General features: G+C 59.6%; 1 protein-coding gene across 1 annotated transcript in view; it reads right to left on the reverse strand.

Annotated features, from left to right (window-relative positions):
* Positions 1-16700, reverse strand: part of SHANK2 (SH3 and multiple ankyrin repeat domains 2) — a 472550-nt gene that overhangs the window by 315273 nt on the left and 140577 nt on the right. The window contains exon 10 of the mRNA XM_040639603.1: positions 7707-7773. Coding sequence (XP_040495537.1) covers positions 7707-7773 — 67 coding nt within the window. The remainder of the gene's footprint in view (positions 1-7706; positions 7774-16700) is intronic.

The following is a 16700-nucleotide window of genomic DNA, read 5'->3' on the forward strand; positions in this document are numbered from 1 at the left end:
GGCTCCGGGATTTGGCAGGACTGAGCGGGGCACGGTGGGTCCTAAGCAGGATGCCGGCTCGTGGCAGGAGGACCCAGGCGCCACCCATTCCACTTTGCCTCGCACTCCTCTGCGGGGTGGTGGGGGTGTGACACGGATTTCTACAAATGACGGGGGCGTGTTAGATCATGTTATCCACAAATGTCACGTGACGCTACACGATATTTGCTATCGAAGGGGCTGGGGGCCTGACGTCATCGGGAGCCAGGGCACCAGGCTGTGCTCCCACGGAAAGGCATTTTTCAGCACCTCTGGCCCTGGGACTGCCATCCTGCTGCGGGGGATGGAGTGGTGCAGGGCTCTTCCCTACGGGACCAAACTGCCCCAGGATGGGAGGCAAAGAACCAGGAGAGGCTCAAGTTTGGGGAATAATTCAACCCAGAGGATGGAAAGAAGCAAACGCATGGGCAGGTGGGAGGGTTTGCTGGGCACCTCTCATGGGATACACTCTCCAGCAGCCACACCTGTCCCCTGCACATGGGACAGCACAGGCCTTTGCAGGCAGCAGCCACAGCAGGACTGGTCCCCAGCCCCGGCCTCCCTTGGGCACCGTTTTGAGGCCTGCGGCCTGCCTGAGCCAGCCAAGCGGCTGCTGGGGGGCTAGTGCAGGTGAGCCCCAGGACGGAACACTGGCAATGAAGACAGCACACGTGGAAACATGCAGGCCACGGAGGTCAAGGCTTCGTGCCACTGCGGTACCTCTCCAGGACAAAGACAAGCGTCCCTGGGCGTAGGGAGAACACAGCATTTGGGTCAGACCAGAGACCTCAGTGGATTCCCACATCCATCTCACCGGACAGGGTGCAAGAAGTCGGCCACACGAAAATCCCCACCGCGACAGAACACACGTGCAACTTGTGGCTGGCCCAAGCGGGGTGTCCCCCTAGCGCATGTCCGGCCCATCCGCTCTGTGTCGGGATCTGGGGATAACACTTCTAGCCGGATAGGCACACGGAAGCGGGGTGGGGGAGGGGAGAGTACCGCAGCAGCAAGCACTCCACCGGTGGGCAGGAAAAGAGGGACGGACGGCAGCCCGGAGCAGGACGGACGCAGCCCGGAGCAGGACGGACGCGGCCCGCAGCTCCGCGGCAGGGTGGGAGTCCGGATCGCACACGCCGTGTGGCTCCCTCGGCCCCACGGAGGCCAGAGACACAGGAGCAGAGTCAACGTGGTGGGTGACGGCACAGGGTTGCTCACATCCGCTCAGGCTGCAGCCTGCGGGGGCTTCATCACGTCTCCCCCCCCTCTGCAACGTGCTCTGGGGATCCAGACAGCAGCTGTGTGACCGCCACCCAGTTCTAGCTAACACAGCAGCCTGGCTTTCCCGGAGAAGCCTCCTTCTTACGGCCGTACAGGGGAGCCTCGGCACGGCCGACCCCAGCCGGTCCGATCTGAGGAAAGAGCTTCGAATTTGGGGTTTCCCCCAGGACCTGCTGCCCCCCCTGGCAAACACACAGGGTCCCCTACGGCTCATTCATGGTAAGTGGTACATTTTACAGTCACAACGCCAGGAAAATGGGACGCTCCTTTCAAATCAGACCTGGTTTATTTCACAGCAGGTGCGAGCTGCCGAACAGGTTATTTAAAAAAAAAAAAAAACATGAAATAAAAGATCAGCGTGGGTTTTGCATCCTCTCTCAAATACCCCCCCAACAAATATTACATTCAGAAATCTGTTTGAAAACACCACCCCCCACCCATCATCTGTACATATCAGAAGCGCAATTCCACAGGCACGCGGTCTCGGAAACCTAGCAACAGTAACCAAGTCGTCCTGCGTCGGCTAACCAGACACCCAGACGCACACACCAGATCAATGTGCTTCCTCTTGAAAAACAAAACCCCCTGGCTTCTCTCTCTGTAGCTGCGGAAGGACAAGAGGTATGAAAACAAACCTTGTTCGGCCGAGGAAGAACAACCCATACCATTCAGCGCATCTGACAGAGCATGTCCCCACCACGCCGGGCAAAGCACAAAAATCACAAACACCAGGAAAAATGGGTTATCCCAGTGCAAAGCTTCTCAGCTGGCCACATGCTTCATGTTTGCATGACCGTTTCGGACACAAGCTCCCCAGCTCCCCGGCAGCCTGGCTACGGGGACCGCCGTCCTACAGAAGCCATCGCAAACGCGCCGGTGGCAGAGCCCAGAAGACCCGGTGGGCTCGTGTGCTCAGCCACGGCTCAGCCCTGCAGGGCAGCAAGCAGGGATTAACTTTGGTGCTTGCGGTGGCTTTTACACCATCACTTCGTCCGAGTCGGCAAATGAAATAACCAAATGGATGTCGCATTTAATTTTTTAAAGAGGAAGGGAGTTCAGAAAGACAAAAAAAAGAGCCCCGGCATCAGTCGATTAGCAGTCTGCACGCTGGCCGGGTGGGAGCAGGACGTTCACGGGATGCAGTCTCCCCTTTAAAGGGACAGACTCGCATCCACGCAGCTTTGCGGGTCCGTTTCCGGATGCTGCAGACCTGGGAGTGCCCGCTGATCACCTCGCTGCTTTCCAACCTGTTTCCTGTCTTCCCCAAAAGCCACATCAGAGCAGCCTAAGTGCCCTGATTTCGTGGTGGTGTCCGGAAACAAAGGATCTGTTGCTCTGAGTCAGGGAGGGGAGGGCTACCGGATGGTTTAAAGGGGCTTTTTGAGAAAGGCATCGCTGACAAGGCAGGTCAGGAAAATGTTCTGTGCTATGGTTTGCTCGCTCGGAAGCATCGATGTCGACCCCACGTCCCCACCCCCAGCTTGGAATTTGGGGATCCCTCTACCATATTTATACTCAGGAACGCAGCCCAAGGCGATGCAGACAAAGGGGAAGCTTACCCTCATTTCCTCCGTCTGGAGTCCTGACCCGGGAGGCTGTGCTCCAAAATGGTGTCCCAGCCCCACTAAGTGAATGACCGACAAAACTGTGTGGGCGAGCATCGTGGCTGGTCCTGACCCAGAGGCAAGGGCCGCCAGCCTCACTTTCAGGACACACAGCCCCGTCTTCCAATGTTTCTCCGACACTGTGGGGTAGCTTGTAAGTCAAGACTTAATGCAGATCGTAAAGTAGGAACACAGCCCCGTCCCATCCTCTCCAGCACCCCTGCCATGATTCTGGAGGCTGACAGCAATGGACCAAGGGCACGTGGGGACACGCTGAAGCCCTCCGGCCACCATGCTGGACACCCACCAACCTAGAGTCCAGGAGCAGTGAGAAGAGTGGCCCTAATCTGGACGGACTGTGACAGCACCCTCGCAGGTCTCGAGGATGGGGGTCGGGGAGCCGAGCCACAAAAGCTGGGCTGGGGAGCCATGTGGCCACGGAGACTCACCAACAGCACACGAGAGACCCTCAGTCTAGCGTGGCTCCAGAACTACCTGGCGGAAGGGCCGAGAACCCTGATCCCCGTGCAACCCACTGCCCACGCTGCCTCTCCCTGTGCCCCCACAAGCTCTGCCCCCTGGGACTCCGACCGTGTGTGGGAGGCATCACACATCACACACTCAGGCAAACACAGCCAATCCAGGAGCTCATTTGCCCATAACACGTACTATGCTCCCCCACACCTGTGGCCAGGTGCCGGGAAAGCGGGTTTTTATTTCAAGAAGAGAAGGGAGGAGAGGAGCTGGGAATGGGGACATAGGCAGTGGGGAGCAGCCACTCAACAGGCATTTACTGAGGCCCTACTATGTGCCGACGCTGCGGGGAAGGCCGATGCCGCCCGGCTTTGCAGCAGTGACAGCCTCCAAAAGACAGTCATGCGGCCACGTGGGTGCCCTCGATGTGGCTGACGTGGCCCCAAAAAGATAGGCCTGCGTCCTAATCCCTGGATCAATCTGAGAATCTCAAAACGAGAGCATCCTGGATTTAGGGTAGGCCCTTGAGGGTTGGGTAGCCTTGTGCCTTCTGAGAGAAAGGAGAGGGGCTCTGAGACAGACGCAGAGAGCAGGCCGCATGCAGCCGCGCCAGGGACAGGAGCCACACCAACGACCCCGGGCTACCCCAGAACCGGAGAGAGGCGAGGACGGACCAGCCCTGCCAACACCTCGCCTCTGCACGTCTGGCCCCCAGAGCAGTGGCAGAATACATCTCGCTTGTTCTGCGCCATCCAGCTGGGGGCATCTGTTGATGGCGGCCCCAGGACACTAGCACGTGGCCCGTCCTCACATTCCGAACCAGCCCGCCGGAGATGAGGGGTCCTGGGAAGCAGAGGCGGAGCAGTGCTTGGATGCCCAGCCTCAGCACGCCGGAGGGACACGACCTGCGGGTCGGCTCTGGCCATGCGCGCTCTGCGAAGCTGGGCATGTGCTGCTAGGCGCCGGGGAACCTGCAGGTTTGGGCTGGTGCGTCAGTCAGAACAGGAATGGGTGGTCCCAAACTGTCTTGGGGATTGGCTACCAGCAGCCCAGAAGATGCCCTGGGGGACACGGGGGGGTTAAAGCATTGGCCAGGGAGGCATGGGACCAGGTCATGGGGAAACAGGCTGAGGCCACAATCCGAGAGGGAACGAGCAGGAAAGAACCTACTCTTCTGAAGTCACGTGCCTTCTCCCGCGAGCAGGTGACTGACCGGGAGCTTGTCCCGCTCTGGAAGGGGCCATGCGGTGTGCAGGGGGCTGTCACTCCAGAACCCGGGGCAGGGCAGCAAGGAGGGCATTTGCCCTTGTGGGCCACACCGCCTAACAGGCCAGGCCTCAGACGGACGACATCCCTCAATCCCCAAATGGGCACGGCCTGCAGGGCAGAAGGTGCTCAATGAAGAGCCGTCATGGAAAGAGGTGACCGACGGGTGACACGGCTGGCCCCTCGGGTACCGGCGGGCTCAGGGACCCCAGGGCCTATCTCAGGGGGTTCCAGCACGGCAGTGTGTGAAACCAGAGGGAAAAGGATGTCGGCTCCGGGAGCAAGAAGCAGACGGCTTTCTGCAGGATGCAGGACTTCCCCAGACGGGAAGGCACCGGGCCACCTCTCAGGTCTTAGAGCCAGGCCTCCCCTTGGGCGACGTCATGGAGGTGACTCTGCACCCCGCACGTCCTTGTCCCTCCCGCTCTGGGGCCCTCCCCCCACAGCCACTACCCACTCCCCATGATCCTGGGGTGCAGGAGTGCTGCCAGGGGGCAGAGTGAGGTGTCAGAGTGGAACGTGGACGTCAAGAAGGAGTCAGGACGTGGGCAGGAAACTGTCAGTTCCTCAGGTGGGAGCTTGCTTTGGGCCGCGGGTGAGGACGGATGCCCCCTGAATGGAGGTGAGCGGCTGGCACACCCTGAGCTGCAAGCCTTCCCAGGCGTGGCCCTTCTGCACAGTGCGGGTGCTGTCCCTCCCAGACCCCACCGCACACGGGGCTGCCTTCCTGCACGGGGTCGGGCCTCCTGCATGGGATCTGCCCCCCTGCACGGCACCCAACTTCCTGCACGGCCCCCACCATCCTGCACTGGATCCACCCCCCTGCACAGAATCCGCCCTCCTGCATGGGATCCGCCCCCCTGCACGGCACCTAACTTCCTGCACGGCCCCCACCATCCTGCACTGGATCCACCCCCCTGCACGGAATCCGCCCTCCTGCACGGGTTCCGCACCCCTGCACAGTGCGGGGTACTGTCCTTCCCAGACCCCCCCCCATACACGGCATCTGCTCCCCTCCAGGAACGAGGGTGGCCCCAGAGCAGAGGTTCAGTGAACACAGGGATGAATCAGGGTTTGAGGACGGATCAACAGCTTCCGGGAATCAGTGCGTTGAGGGACATCTATGTGCACAGAGGACCCACAGGCTTCGGGTTCTCTGGTGGCAGTTTGCTGGATGAGTCAGACCCTGCGTCTGAAGACTCAGAGGAAAGGAGAGGCCTCTTTTTTCCCTCCGTGGAGGTGCTGAAGGGATCCTGCGGGAAGCATAGATTTCCTTCCCATCCCGTCCCTGCGGGCCACACGGGAAAAGTCCATGGATAGGAAACGGGAGGTGCGGACTCCTGCCCGGGTTGACCATAGAAGCTGGCCCTGCATCTTCATGGGGCCCCGCTGGTCGAAGGTACAGACCTCAGTTCCAGCACCGTGAGATCCAGACGCCACACGAGCCTGTGGCCAGCACCCCCACAACTCAGAAGGGGCTGCCCTTTTTAGTTTAAATAAGTCATGGGTCCGAATGGGTGAGTGGTGATTAAAACGTATTCACCTGACCAACAGATACTCCGTTCATAACAAGAAAACTGAACCCCTCAGCTGGGACAGAGCTGTCTGAGTCCCATCCAGGAAAGCTCCTTATACTTTGAAATGGAGGAGACAGTCAGGAATCTCCCTTCTCTTTGTTCTAAAATCAACTTGGTACCGCAAGGGACTTGGCTTGTGAGGAGGACAGCGTAGTGGCTGGTCCTCGTACTGGCGGTGGGGCAGGCAGAGTCCCGGGGTCTCTCGGGCCACCTCCCATCACCCTCTCTGCCGTGTGGCCCCATCAGGGCCCATGCTCAGAGCAGTAAGGGGGCAGCCCGGGCTTGCTATCCCCACAGACCACTCGACTCAGGAGGCTGGCGGGGCCCCCAGAAATCCCTGCGGTGGTGGGGCGGGACCTGCACACGCTCCCTGCCCCTCCTGGGCCGTGTGCCCAGCAGCCAATATGCTCAGACCTCAAGCCAACCCCATCCCACCGCGCTGCTCTCTCGTGTGGGAGACATGAAGGGAGGAGAGCTGCTGGCACCCTGCAGGCTCAGCCCATTCCCGACACGGCATGGCAGACGTGAGGTCAACAATCGTTATGATGCGCTCACGGAGCTGCTGGTGTGGCCGAGGGGGAGGCCCGGGTCTCAGAGCAATGCGGCGGTTTGCCCTGGCTCACAGGAGGGACTCGTGTCGCATAGCGCGGGCTGTCAGAAGGCCTGGATGCTCTGTTCGGGGCGCCGGATGACGCAAGCTAAGCACTGGCTTCGCACCCTTATGCGGTTCTCAGACCCGAGGTGGGAACCAGCCACACACTGCACACGGTAAAGATGCGACAGCCAGACACGTGGCGTCCCTCGCCCCCAGCAGCAAGCATGGGGTGAGGGGCACAGGCAAAGACACAGATGCCGTCCAGCCACCTCTCCGGGCACCCACCACCCACTCTGTCCACGGATCGGCGCCGTGTCCGAAAGCTCACCGCTGCTGGTCCACTGGGACTGCTCCCCGCTGCAGGTCCTGTGCAAGCCCGGGGCCGGCGGAAATAGGCCGGCGGGCTCCTCCAAGATGCAAGACTGGGCCCAGCCACCGGCAGGGCGCTGGGGCAGAGGAGGAGCCCCACACACAGTCCTCCTGGTTGGCACAAGGGGTACTAGAAAGGGGAACGGTCATGAGCACCACCACGGAGCAGAGAAACAGGCTCAGAGACGGGGGTTGGAGGGGCACCGAGTCTCTGCTGCGCCTCGTGTAGCGACCATCTCTCAGTTTAACGGGAGTGTGTACAGGACAGACTCTTCCAAGAAACCCGTGTAAGCTAGCCGCAAATTCGTCTGACTCACCAGGTGCACAGCAGTGACCTACATGGGCCGCGTGCGTGAGTGACGGACACGTGAGAATGAGGGTGGAAAAGTGGCTAGGACCATGCTTTTGGTCAGCGCAGTTAGGTTTTGCTAAACGCGGGCTCCGAGCCTGCCTCGTGAGGACCAGAGAAGGCGGGGAGCGTCTCCGTACCCGACGGAGCCCCTCCTCGCCGAGCGTACTCACCGATGTCCGTCTCCTTGTGGTTCTTGATGTACTCCGCCAGTTCGAAGTTGCCCGCGATGATCGCCACCTGCAAGAGCGGACATGGCGTTAACGCGTCAGGGCCAGAGCACCGGCTGTTCGCACGCGTCCACACCACCGACGGCCTGGCCGCACAAGCACACTCGCAGCCCCCGGGTTTTAAAGCAAGAGATGTCCCTTCCTTCTCAGTTTTGCTCAGATACAATCGACACACAACACTGTGTGAGTTTAAGAGGCACGACGCGACGACTCGACGTACATAGACGGTGGGAAGATCACACATCTGTCACCTCGTAGAGTGACAAGCCCTTCTTCCCCCGTGACGAGAGCTTTATGGGATCTCCTCTCTCGGCAACTTCCCAGCGTGCCGTACGGCAGCGTCCGCTCTAGTCCCCGGACTGAACACCACGCCTCCACGACCGGTTCACTTTCCAGCTGGATGCTGGTGCCTCCTGGCCACCTGCTCCCCACCCTTTGCCCCCTGACCCTGGGAACCACAAGTCTGACCTCTTTTCCTGTGGGTTTCGACTCTCAGATTCCACACATCAGTGAGATTATGTGGTTTGTCTCCCTGTGTGACTTACTCTGCTTAGCTTGATGCCCTCCAGGCCCAGCCATGTTGCCACGGATGGTGGGATTGGTCAGGGCTCTTAAAATGGCAGCCACAGCGTTCATCAGCCCCCAGACCCTCAGAGACAAGCACCGCACTCGCCCCCCTCAAAGCCCCGTGGCTGTGTCACGAGATGAGGCTCTCATTCCGTGAGAACCCACAGGAGAGCATGCCTCCGCCCAGAACCCCCACGGAGACCACCTGCACAGCTCTCGGGGAGCCAGCCCTGGAACCCTCTGTCCACTGTGTCCTGTGTTCCTGCCAGGCACACCCGGGAGCCCCGTCCTTCTGATTAGATACGAGCCGCTCCCCAGAAGCAGGAGGAAGGGAATCCTCCAAAAAGTGCCCGGAGCTCCTCGTCAGACTTCAGGTGGGCAGGAAGCATTCCAGCCTGCGTGTGTGCAGAAGAGCAGAACCCGCACCTAGGAAACGCTCCCAACTCGGGCCCTGCAGACCTACAGGCTCAAGCGACAAGGCCAGGCGGAGGCTCCGGGGACACCTGAGCCAGAACCCACATGGGCAGGGCTCCCAGCACCCCAGGCAGGAGGCGTCAGGCTCGGAGGCGGCGGTCTACACTCCCGGGGGAGCCAGGTGCCCAGGTTCCAGCCTGCAGATGCACACGTCTGCGGTCGCATGGGTTTCCGTGACAATGTGGGTAGGGGAGGCCTTATTAGCAACCTGATTTCCCAGAGAAGAAATCCCGCCTCAAGCCTGCAGCATCGACTCCTGGGTCTCCCGCCGGCCCTCCCGATTTCAGACTCGCCAGCCGCCACAGTCACGGGAGCCAGCCCCTCACAAGAAGCTGCTTGAATGGATGTCTTTCCAGCCCTCAGGCCTGTTGCCCGGGAGCGCCGTGCCCAATGCCGCTCTGCGCAGGGGTCGGGGGCCACAGTGCCACAGACGCGACGGATCCCAGACCCCTGCCCTCGGGAGTGACGCTGGTTTCAACTCCTGGGCACCGCCTCCCACTGCTCCCTGCCCTCCAAGGATACTGCCGTGGCAGCTGCTGTCTACGCCAGCCAGCGGGCAGAAGGCGGAAGGCAAAGACCATTTGGGGGCAGCCCACGGGTCTGCAGAGACAGAGGCAGGGCTGGAACCATCAGGCAGAATGACGCTCCTACAGGGACCACCTACCCAGGACCCGGCTGCCGAGCATGGACCCTGGAGAAGGCACAGGGACAGAGGCGCAGAGCCCAGGCAGAGGTCCAGGCAGCCCCCTAAGGAGCTGGGGACCAAGCCTGCTGACAGTCAGGGGCGCAGCCGGAAGGGTCTGCCGGGCTGCACAGAGCCTATGACCCAGCGTCACTGAGCTGACAGCCAAACCCTCAGGGGCAAACCGCCGTCATGCCCGTCAGCGTGGCTGCCACCAGAAACCAGAGACGAGTCAGAGCTGGCGGGGACGTGAGGAGTGCGGCAGGCCGTGTGCTGCTGCTGGGTGTGTCCACCGGCACAGCCGCGGTGGGAAACGGTGGGAGCGCCTCAGGAAGTAGGACGGGGTTACTGTCCGGTCCAGCGTTACACTTCCGGCTCTAGAGCCAAAGGGACCGAAAGCAGGTATGATGGTTAGTTTCAGGTGTCACCTTGCCTGAGCCACAGGGGGGCCCAGCACTGGCCCCAGAACTACTCAGGTGTGTCTGTGAGGCTGTTTCTGGATGAATCAGCGGACTCTCGGTCAAGCAGCCTGGGTGGGCCTCATCCAATCAGTCGCAGGGCTGCCCAGCACAGACAAGCTGATTGAGGGGCCTCCTCCTGCCAGCCAGCCAGCACTCAGGCGTCAGATGCAGACTGACGCGCCCATTGCTCTCGAGCCTTGAGCCTGCTTGCTCTCAGACCGAGACTCACAGCCTCTCTGCCCAGGGCCTCTGGCTTGTTACGGCTTCACACCTCAGACTGCTCAGCCACCACGGTAATCATCTTTTTAGGCAGGTGTGTGTGTGCATGTGCACGTTTTCTGTGTGTGCACGCATGTGCGTGCACACATGCGTCCTACTGGCTCCGTTTCCCGGGGGCTCCCGGGACTGCAGCGTTGGGTGCTGGGCAGAGGCTGGAAGCGGTCTGAGGATGGTCCAGGACATTCGGATGGGCTCACACACACAATCTCGAGGAAAGGCGGTCCCGTTGTAAAGTCACGAACAGCTTGGCCGAGGGGTTTGCAGAAGGCAGAATGTGTGAGTGACGAACTGGAAGTTTAGCTGAGATTTCTAGCGTGGAGGAGCAGCCCGGGGCCTCCGGCTGCTCGTAGTGAGAACCAAGGAGAGATCAACTGGACAAATTGAGGGAGGAACGGAACCAGAACCCGAAGACTGGGGAACGTTCTCAGCCCATCTGTGTTGCAAAAAATGAGCAAGTGAGGGCTCAGAGCCGGCCATAAAGAAGGAGGGCCGGGGACTCGGTGGCGGACGGGACGGGACAGTGGCTCCTGGGCTGCAAACGTGCCCTATCCTTCAAGGGGGAGAAACCACCCCAAAGGGGATTCAGAAACTATCAGGCCCCTGCCTGGGTCTCACCAGCCGTGGGGGTGGGACCACCCTGCAGGGCTGGGGTGAGGCCACTGCCCCTGAGGGCTGGCACCCCACAGCACTGGATCTCACGGAGCTGGCTGCTGGGTTCCGGGCTGCTGGGGACCCAACACCCTTCCTTCTTGCTCATTTTCTCCTCTGGAATGGGATGGTCTCCCGCATGCCGGTCTCGCTGTCCAAGCTGGGAGCCACAGCTGGGCCCGTGTCGCGGGTTCGCAGCCAGAGGAAGAACCAGCCCTTGAGTCTCGCGCATGCCTGAGCTGGATGATATTTAAATGGGACTTTGGACTTTAGAGATGGTGCCTTTTGGGGCTGTTAGGTGAAATCAATATATTTGCAATATGCAAGAAGGACTTGGAGTTGGGGGTCCCGGGGGTGAAGTGCTGCACACGAAATGCCTATGTCCTCCCCTCCTCTCCAAATTCCTATGTTGAAACCTAACCCCCAGAGGAATGGTATTTAGAGGTGGGGTCTTTGGGAGGTGGCTGGGGTCAGATGAGGTCATGAGGGTGGAGCCCCTGTCATGGGGTTGGTGTCCTCACAAGAGGAGGATACCAGAGATGCTCTCTCTCCCCCCAGGTATGTGCGGACACAGCGGGAAGGCCAGCAAGAGAAACTGCACCAGAACCCAACCCTGCCGGCACCCTGCCCTCGAACTCCAGCCTCCAGAACGAAGAGAAACTGTTTCTGCCACCTGGTCTGTGGGATTTTGTCATGGCAGCTGGAGCCAATGAAGACAGCAGGGGTCAAAGAGGTATCTTTACACGCCCGTTCACGGCAGCCAAAGGGAACCATCCCAGGGCCCATCAACAGATGAATGACTGAGCAAATGCTATCATACAGTGGAATATTATCCAGCCTGAAAAAGGAAGGGGATTCTGCCACCTGCTACCACAGGGACGGACTTGGAGGACAGGACGCTCCGTGAAACAGGCCAGATGTGGACAGACAGATCCTGCAGGACCTCCCTCGTCGGCGGATTCGTACAGACCGAGCACAGGACGGTGGGGTGCTGGGGCTGAGGGAGGGTCTGGGGGCGAGTGTTTCCTGGGGACAGAGCCTAAGTTCTGCGAGATGCAAAGAGTTCTAGAGACGGATGGTAGTGACGATTTCAGAGCAATGCACGGAATGCCACTGAACAGGTTAAGACAGTAAACTTCACGGTGTGTGCACTTTACCACGACTGAACCAAACAGGCAAAGTGCACCTGTGTGCACCAGCAGGCAGAAGGTCGACCGCGGACCATGATCCACCCGAACGGGCCAGCGGGTGTCGGAGAGGTGCCTGAGCTTTCGAACAGCCGTCTCCCCCCCCTTCCGTTTCCCCCGAGGCTGCTGGTGACGGAGGCGCGTGCGGAGGCCTCAGACAACGCACACAGGAGCAGGGAGCCCCCTCCAAGTTAGCAGGGTGGCCCCAGCATACGCACCCCTCTCCGGCCACTTGCCTCCTGGTAACACCAGTCCCCAGAGCTCCTTCGGCCAGGGGTGACGGGAGGCAGGGAGGTATTGAGGGAGAAGCTGTGTGCAGGCACTTTCAGTCAGAGAGTTGGCCGCCCAAGGTGCCCCCTCCCTTGGGGAGAACCCGCCCCCCAGCTCCCCCGCTCATCCAGGCCGGCCCCAGCCCCGTGCCCGATGTGAGGCCAGCAGACAGGTGCTTAGAGGTGAAGGGCTCTGGCTCCAGGCTCCCAGACCTATACTGTGTGACCCTGGGTATGACGGTTAATCCATGGGCCTCAGTTTTGTCATCTGTGAAGTGGGTTCGGTGTGAGGATTCGATGAGACACGCACGAATAGGGTTACAGCAGGGCCTGGCACACGGTAAACCCTAAAAAAGTTCGCCACCACTCCCGTTGCTGATGATTACTGATGACTTCGGTGTAACGGCACACGGCCCATCGCAGAGGCTCTCCACGCACAATCGGATGCACCCAAGTGAACACCCATGTCTGCATGGCACACCCGGGACCCCTGCTGAAAATAACGCCAGAAAGGATCAGAAAGCAGCAAGTCCGAGCTTATGCTCCCCTGAAAAACACTTCAAGAGCTGTAAACCGAGTTAACCGTGCAGCCACGAAGCCACGTGCCCTGTTCTGGCCAAAACGCTGGGACCACAGTGCAAGTGAGAACGATCCAGACATGTCTCTGCTGGATGATGTCAGGGCCACGGAAGTCCTCCCTGCAGGGAGGAGCCACCTGCTGTCCTGCTCCATCATGACATCCCTGCTGCCCACCCCCAGCCTGGCACATCACGGAGTCCCACTAAATGCTTTACGGGAGGATGCAGAGGGGACCGGGTCTGATGACAGCGTCTAGTGCCATCCGGCAAGCGTGCGGCTGCTGGCTTGGTTGCATAAATACGGTAGAATGTTGGCGTCTGTTTTCCTTGCTTACAGGTATACACACCAATATTAATAAAAATCATAGTACAGAGATATCAAGCACTTGCGTGGACACAGTTTGCTCTCAGGGCTTTATAAAGATAGACCCCTCTGATCCTTACAACTGTATGAAGTGGGCCCCCTTCTCTCCACTTGACATGTGAGAACACTGAGGCACAGAGAGGTTAAGCAACTTGTCTGCCATCACACAGCTAGCTGGTGCTGACGCCAAGACATTAATTCATGCTGTTCAAGTCCAGAATCTTTACCCCATTATCACAGCGCAGTGTATGTCTATAAATAGTTTTCACTGATTATGGCATTTAAAAAAAAAGTTAAGTTGTAATGGAATCACAGAGGTCAGGCACTTTAGCAGAAAATAGCAGCACAAGGAAGACGACAGGACACACTGTCCCCAAGGCGTACGACCAGCCACACTGGGCAGGCTGTGTCGGCTGGGGGACCACAGAATGTTCTGCAGTGACAGCCTTCTGGGAACACGAGTGCACTCTCTAGGAGGAGGGACCCTACCTTGCACAGTCCGAGGGCAGGGTGTGAAGACAGGAGAACCATGCCCTTCCTGGCTCACCTGCCCCTACCCCCTCCTCCTCCCTCCCTGTCTGAAGAACAACTCAACGGCACAGACCCGGGCCAGCCATCTGGGCACCACCCCCATGAGATGCAGGCGTCCGACCTGCAGCAGGTGTTCAGATCTGGACAGACCAGAGCCGCAGGGCCCCCTCTGGACTCAGAGAGGCTCGTCCTGACTCCTCCTTTCTTAACCCATCATTCTGCTTCCGCCCTCACTGGAGAACACACAGAGGGCACTGGTGGGGGCACCAGGAGAAGGCGCCCTGGCAGGGGCTGCAGGGGGTTCGGTGGATGATGGGTGATGGGGAACACATGCCGGTCTGGCCGCACGACAGGCAGAATGGACATGGCAGGCGGGGAAGGCTGGAGCCGGGGCTTCTGCAGGGGTGAGGAAGAGAAAGCCGTGGAGCTGGAAGGTGAGAGGCCCACGACCGGGGGAAGAGACCCCATGGCGGGCGGCCCATTCTGGGATACGGTCCACGACTGCAGGCAGCAGACGGCCACCTCTGGAGCACCCTGGTCATTCACGCCAGACTGGTCCCCTCCGCTCTGAGTCACCCTGGCCCTCAGCTCCACACCCGCCGTTGGGAAGGAGTCACGGCCTTCCACAGACTTTTTAACCAAGAGTTGTGGGACACAAGCCATCGGGGACTTGACTTCTCCGTGTCTGAAAGGAAAGGCAGGGAGGCCAAGGCCCCCAGGCAAGCCACAGGGAGTCCCTGCTGGTGTCAGCCATGACGTCCAAGATGAGGACCTCTGTCCCCGCTGAGGAGGTCCTCCCACGAGGCTGGCGCTGAGACCACCATGGGGAGGAGAGCCCATCAGGCCCACCGTCCAGTGCCCCCAGGGGCCCCAGCCGTGATGACCAGGCCACTGGGATCCCAGGGATGCAAGAAGGCTGGCAGATGCCAGTGGGACTGGCTGGCTGGATGGGTGGGTACACAGGTGGATGAGTGGGTGGGTGCGTGGACGGCTTGAACCCGGGGAGGGTACTGTGCGCACAATGCTGGGTCTACCAGGAGGCTCTTTGGAAGGGCTGTCCGATATAGGAAGCGTAAAAACAGATCTGCAGAGTTTCAGGGAGGGCCAACCAGCTCACTTTGCCTGTGGGGGTCAGTTTTCCTCCCTCCAGTCTCCCCCAGCCCTGAGTCCCCTAGGCTCCCCTTGCTCCTGGTGCTGCGTGATGGCCCCTGTGCCATGGCTCAGACTGTTTCAAAACAGGGCCCTGATGTCTGTGAGTTACCCCCCGGGGAGCTGAGGGTCGGCACCTGAATTACTCCCTGATCACAAGGGAGACACAGAATCCTGTGGTCGGCACTGAGAGGTCAGAGTAAGGAGAAGAGCCCATATTCAATGTCTAGAAGCTTGCGATCCAGTCAGTGGGCAAAATCGGAGAACGATCCAGCTGGTCTACCTCCTTCTGAGTTGCTGAGCCCCCGCTGGGCATGGAAACCCCAGCCGGGTGAACAACCTCCCGGCTTTGTGGGGGGGGGCACGACCCCCCAACCCCTCTTATGCAGAAGAACCTTCTGCACGGCATGACCCAGCCCTCTGCTGTATAAAATATTTATGGTAGTCAAGGCGAAGAAAAAGCCATAAAAAACGTCTGTGAGAGGCGTAAAGGTTTAGCATCGCACACAAAAGAACGGGAGGTAATTATTTCACACCGACCGAAGGCACCCTCCCCCTCCCAGACGATTTGCTAATAAAATGCAAATTTCTCCTCTGAAATAGCACTGGCTTTGAAGGACACTATTTGCTCCTGGAAATCTTGATAAAGAGCAAACGGTGTTTCTGTGTTTGCAGAGAAACAGCCTGCAAGAGAGCAGCTCATGTTGGGACCGTCAGGCTGGAGAGGCGTGAGCACGCGGGGGCGGGGACATGCTTCCACACGCCTCCCAGTCCCGGACGCCCGGGCCGAGACTGCATCGCAGGGATGATGGACGCTCCCAGGCTGTCTTCCACCAGGCTGTAGTAACAAGGACCATCGTGCTCAAGCTAACAGCGGCCCCCCAGGCACCGAAACGCAGCATCTGATTAAATCCTCCGGCACACCTAAGTAGCATGGCCATAGCTCCTGGCTTATGGATGAGGAGACCAGTGGTAAGAGCTCAAGGACTTTGGATTTCCACCTCACGTGCAGGTAGACCTCCAACGTTGGACCCCAAAGCCTGGGGGCGTATAGCCAGGCGCTGCGGATGTGGCCTCCCGTGGCTCTGACCACAGGAGAGCTCTAGAACCTCGGTGTGGGCACCGAGAGAGAGATGCATAATGAGATGCAATCTGGAAGCAGAAATTCAGCACCATTTTCTGCAGGACAGTAACTGAAGAAAGAAGAGACCGCCGAGACCAGCACACACTTGTGCAGGAGCCAGCTCAGGTCACCACAACAAACACAGCTCAAACTGTATGAGTGTATGGTCTCCGGGTCCCAGAGGCTGCAAGTCAGTGGGGCGGGGTCCCCCCGAGGCCTCTCTCCATGGCTGTGGATGCCATCCTCTCCCTGGTTCCTCACGGGGTTGTCCCTCCGTGCGTGTCTGTGTCCTGATCCCCTCTTCCTATAAGGACCCTGGTCACACTGGATCAGGGCCACCCCAGTGATCCCATGTTACCTTAATCACCTCTTTGAAGACCCCAGCTCCAGATACAGCCACATCCTGAGGTGCTGGGGGTCAGAGCTTCAACACAGGAATTTGGGGACACGGCTCAGCCCATGAGACCTTGAGCAGAGAGAACGTCCTCACCTCCCTCACGGACGCATGCCGTCTTCCAGCAAACGTCCAGACATACGTGACGGCCTGTGCACCTCTCCTGCCAACATGGCCTGAGTATCGAGCTCAGGAGGTGGGGGGTGGGGGGCCACGCACACATAATTGTCA

The sequence above is a fragment of the Ursus maritimus genome, unplaced genomic scaffold (assembly GCF_017311325.1).
Source record: "Ursus maritimus isolate PB19 unplaced genomic scaffold, ASM1731132v1 scaffold_23, whole genome shotgun sequence".
Taxonomy (NCBI): Eukaryota; Metazoa; Chordata; class Mammalia; order Carnivora; family Ursidae; genus Ursus; species Ursus maritimus.